We start from the raw sequence: 4271 nt of genomic DNA on the forward strand, positions 1-4271 counted from the left end.
TGTAATCCGTGATTCCATAAATGTAAGTTTCTTAGATCTATATATTATTCGCAATCGCATGGTTAAAGCTACTACCAAGCATATTAATTCATAGTGTAGTGATATAGTATAATAACGCTTTCTTTGTGGAAACGTTTTATAATAATTTGTTTTTAACTAGTTATTATGAAGTTATCAAATTATTGTTATAATTAAATTTTGAATAATATTGAAAGTTGATAATTATTAGCAAGGAATGTAAGAAAAATGTTTTAACAAATTATTATTGCGCGCATTTTACGATTCCATAAAGAGTGGTGCGCATATTCCTTATTTTATTTATTTTAATCCTATTCTTTGTGTTTACGCAAAAATATTTATTATATATTTATGTATATAGTTAATTAGAATCTTAAAGATGAAGTATTAGTATCGCTGATCATATTAAAACTCAATCGCGGGCCCATTCTTAAAGTAACCGCTGGTCAGTTCTAGAAAGTTACTACTGCGCAGCTGCCTAGTTCTAAATAAAGCCTTCTGATTGGTCGGTTCAAGGAACCTTCAATTCCTTGCGCAATCGATTATTACTACTAAAGGAACTAAAATATAGTTAATTTTTACGTTAAATAACCATATGGAACTAAAACAATAAGCAATTAGTAAAATTGATTATGGGTCGGCAGGAGAGACAGTAGAGACCTCTCGCGGGAAGCCGTGAACTACGGATACGTTTTTTTCGTATTACGGCCAAAATACAAAGAAAATTAAATTCTAAAAGCAATATTCGTAATCAGTAGGATCGTAAGATTGGCTCTACAGAGCGATTTTTTGGAAAAAAGAGTTAAAATAATATTTCATCAATTGATAAATAAGATACAGCTCTGGTACAGCTCATGGCGGATTAGGTGCAGTTGGTCATGAGCTGTATTTTATTAATTATAAATTTTTTGAGAGCCAAAATGCAAAATCCGGCTCTGTAGCGCCAATCTAAGCTTTGCAAAGAATATAACAAAAAAATTAGAGGAAGAAATATGACTTCTTCGAGGCTACATACGAAAAAAACGGATATCACTAGAGCGATATGCAAGGAGCAGCTAATGGGGACATTTAAAATTTCTTCTCCGAGGAAAATTTTACTCGATGGCCAGTCTGGAACCAATCAGAGACGCTCAAAAAAGTTTCGGAACGGCCATCGGAGTAAAATTTTCCTCGAAGAGTACGTTTTGGAACATAGCCCTAATTCCTAACCACAAATCCTCTTATCACAGAAAAGGCTTCATCTATATATTATGTCCTTTATATGTATGATATCCATGTATGGGAGCATCAATAAATAACACTATTTTTTAGCAAATTTTATTTTCTAATAACTGGTATAAATGATGAAGACTGAAATGTATAATGAGATAACAACGACAATTCGTAATTTTCGAGGACTGTCGAAAGATTGTGTCAAGATGCTAAAGGAAAAATATAGCGAGTAAAAAGTTCTTTTTTTCAATAATGTGCATATATCAGTCAAAATAAATAATAAAGTCAAATATAATTTGCTGATTTATAAATAATTCTGCAATTAAACATCACAATTATGTCATTTTTTTGTGTTAGCCAAAAACACGTGATTTTTAAAATATTAAAAACACTGAAATCTCTCATTTTCTTATTTGTACAGGATCCATTCAAACACATTGCATAGCATTTTATCTTTAGAAATACAACAGAAAATGAAAGTCAATCATATCAAATTATTTGGGAATAATAAAAGTTATTATGATAGGTAAGTTATCTTTAAAAAGTAAGATTATTATAAATTTTTATATAGTATTTTAAGAAAAAATAATTAAGTGTTCAAAATTGCAATTATCTTTACTCATTTTTATTTGCGATATCTTTTATAAATTTTAGCTATTTGGAGGCAGTACAGAATGGAGAGCCAACAGGTATTTTATTGAGGATGGCTAAAGATATTGATGCTGCACCAGCCTTATTAGCACGTAATGTCTTGGAGAAATATTGCATGTGTGACAATGCAAATGGTATATAGTTAATACCTAACAGAAAAAGGCATAAAATAATAAACAAGCTTTGAGTTTTATTTAAAAATGTATCAAAATTATTTCAGTTTCAAAAAATGTAATTACCAAGTTGTTTAAGGATACTACACTCATTGGAGATAAGGATCTCGCATATGAAATTTACTTGGTAATTAGTCTAAAAAAATATATAGTATTTTACAACAGAAAAAGAGAGATAATTACATACTTTATCTTGATAACAGATCTTTTGACAAATCTAATATATTTAATGACAACACAAACTACTTAAATATCTTGAAAAAAATTGAAAAATTATTTTTTAAAGAACTTTAATTTTCTCTTTTTAGTGCATATTATACGATGACCTATATGGTCCTATAGCAGATGCTATGGGAATGTAAGTATCTTTAATTATAATTAGTAAATATATAATTGTCCCATTTCTTTTTTGCCAAATAGAATTATACATTTTACCTTTATTTTAAAGAAAATAAACTACATAATATTCTAAATTTTTATTAAAAATTCTGATACTTGCTCTTCTATATTTTCTCTATTTATTAATTTTGCTATAATATAAAATTGTAATAAAATAATTATTACTACTAGATTGCAGAGCATAATAAAAGCTTATTATAACTCAGATTTACAATAAACTTTAAAATATATTATTATGAAAGATCATGTCTTTTTCAGTTGCATAGGACAAGAATACGAAATAAAGCTTCAAGATTGTTTAATACAAAGAAACATTGCATTCCGCAATGAAGAACACTTACGATTACGAGGATATGATAAGACTCCGGACATCAAGCTAGAAGTTCCAATCGCGGTCAATGGCTATGTAATAAATTGGATCGAATCCAAGGCACGATTTGGTAATGTGGAAGTTCATCAAAAGTATATAAAGGAACAGTTCTTGAGTTATTGGAATAGATTCGGATCTGGACTTGTTATTTATTGGTTTGGATTTCTCGAGAGTCTGAACAAATCAACTGAGAAAAAGTTCATTATAATGGATCACTTTCCCGAAAGTATTACGTACATGGACCCGGCTTGTATCAAGCCTGCAAATAGTACATGATTATTATCGATATAATCGCATTTTACCTTTATTTATCGCATTTATATTTATGTTGTTATATAATTATCTTTAAGACAACGACGCATCTAATTGTAAATAGATTTCTCGACAATGTCTATCATAGATTAACATTATACTCTTTCTGACTTTTGTTAAACAGATTGAAATACTGTCTTATATTTTCCTGTTGATTATATAATCATATTCAGATGATTAAAATATTTGTTTGTTTTTTTCTGTTGTTAAACTTTCTCTTCACATCTTATATCTTATAAGATATTATATAGATAAATAAATAAATCAATTGCAAAATCAAAGTAAGTAAAAGTACATTACTACAAATATATACATATATTTTACAGTGTTAAAACGAATCATTAGCCTAATAAAAGGAAGATATCCATCTTGACACAATTGTAAATTGTATAGATATTCACTTGAGCATTCAGATTCTTAAATGCAACAAAATATGACAAATATTGTTCTTGTTTTATGTTAAACAATATGTTGAAAAAAGCTTATCACATTTTATCTTTCTTTTTATTTTTATCCGATACTGTGTATTTGTCATAACTTTTTGTTGGGTCAAAAGGTTCCCATCTACTCGCTGGAAAAATATGTTTATTTCTCTCGTACCATGATCTAAAAATATAAATAATTATATAGATATGTAAGAGAGAAGATAAAAACAATAATGCAATTAGACTAATGTTTTAGTAATAAATACCTAAGTAATACTTTTCCAGCATGTGACTCCTCGGTTTCAACAGAAGCATCATGCATAACTCGAATATCATCGTGAACGTCAAATGTGAACAAAGGCCCACTCTTCCCTCGTGCCTAATGACATTATATAAATAAGATGTAAGCATTACAATATTGCTTTATGAATCTATATAATATTAAATATTCTCTTACCTTAGTTACAATAAAATCGTAGAATGTGTAATGATGTGGCAAAATAAGATCTTCTTTGACATACATTAATTGATCTGCCATCACTGTTTTAAGCTCGCTAAATTCACGCCTCAAAACTTCTAAACACCTCTGAAGAAGCTGATAAATAGAATTGCCTGTATGGAGGAAAAAAAATTTTATTTGCAATAGAATTGATTATATATGATACTGACTTTTTTTATACATATTACATATATTATATATATATATATATA

At 28.3% G+C, this 4271-nt stretch overlaps 2 protein-coding genes across 3 annotated transcripts in view; one reads left to right on the forward strand and one right to left on the reverse strand.

Annotated features, from left to right (window-relative positions):
* The first annotated feature begins 1204 nt into the window (after nt 1–1204).
* On the forward strand, nt 1205–3333 carry LOC115245166 (uncharacterized protein C15orf41 homolog). Of its 2 annotated transcripts, none has more exons than XM_029823317.1 (6): nt 1205–1459; nt 1652–1756; nt 1885–2015; nt 2102–2181; nt 2363–2412; nt 2712–3333. In XM_029823317.1, the coding sequence occupies exons 1-6, from the start codon at nt 1359–1361 to the stop codon at nt 3097–3099; spliced, it is 855 nt and encodes a 284-aa protein (XP_029679177.1). In that variant the 5' UTR covers nt 1205–1358; the 3' UTR covers nt 3100–3333. The 2 variants fall into 2 exon arrangements, with proteins under 2 accessions (XP_029679177.1, XP_029679178.1); XM_029823318.1 differs by having other exon boundaries at nt 1210–1455.
* LOC115245164 (protein FAM50 homolog) overlaps nt 3012–4271 on the reverse strand; it is a 4109-nt gene continuing 2849 nt past the window's right edge. Inside the window, exons 3-5 of the mRNA XM_029823316.1 lie at nt 4018–4172; nt 3827–3939; nt 3012–3741 (exon numbers count right to left, since the gene is read on the reverse strand). Of these exons, the coding sequence (XP_029679176.1) occupies nt 3621–3741; nt 3827–3939; nt 4018–4172 (389 nt within the window). The 3' untranslated portion in view covers nt 3012–3620. The remainder of the gene's footprint in view (nt 3742–3826; nt 3940–4017; nt 4173–4271) is intronic.

The sequence above is a fragment of the Formica exsecta genome, unplaced genomic scaffold, assembly GCF_003651465.1.
Source record: "Formica exsecta isolate Colony F162 unplaced genomic scaffold, ASM365146v1 scaffold921, whole genome shotgun sequence".
Lineage (NCBI taxonomy): Eukaryota > Metazoa > Arthropoda > Insecta > Hymenoptera > Formicidae > Formica > Formica exsecta.

Excerpts from the sequence above, each read along its gene's own strand:
- LOC115245166 (XM_029823317.1), top strand. The coding sequence starts at position 1,359 with ATGATGAAGACTGAAATGTATAATGAGATAACAACGACAATTCGTAAT. Across the intron at positions 1,757-1,884 it reads AATAAAAGTTATTATGATAG|CTATTTGGAGGCAGTACAGA; the intron begins GTAAGTTATCTT and ends TATAAATTTTAG. Across the intron at positions 2,182-2,362 it reads TCGCATATGAAATTTACTTG|TGCATATTATACGATGACCT; the intron begins GTAATTAGTCTA and ends TTCTCTTTTTAG.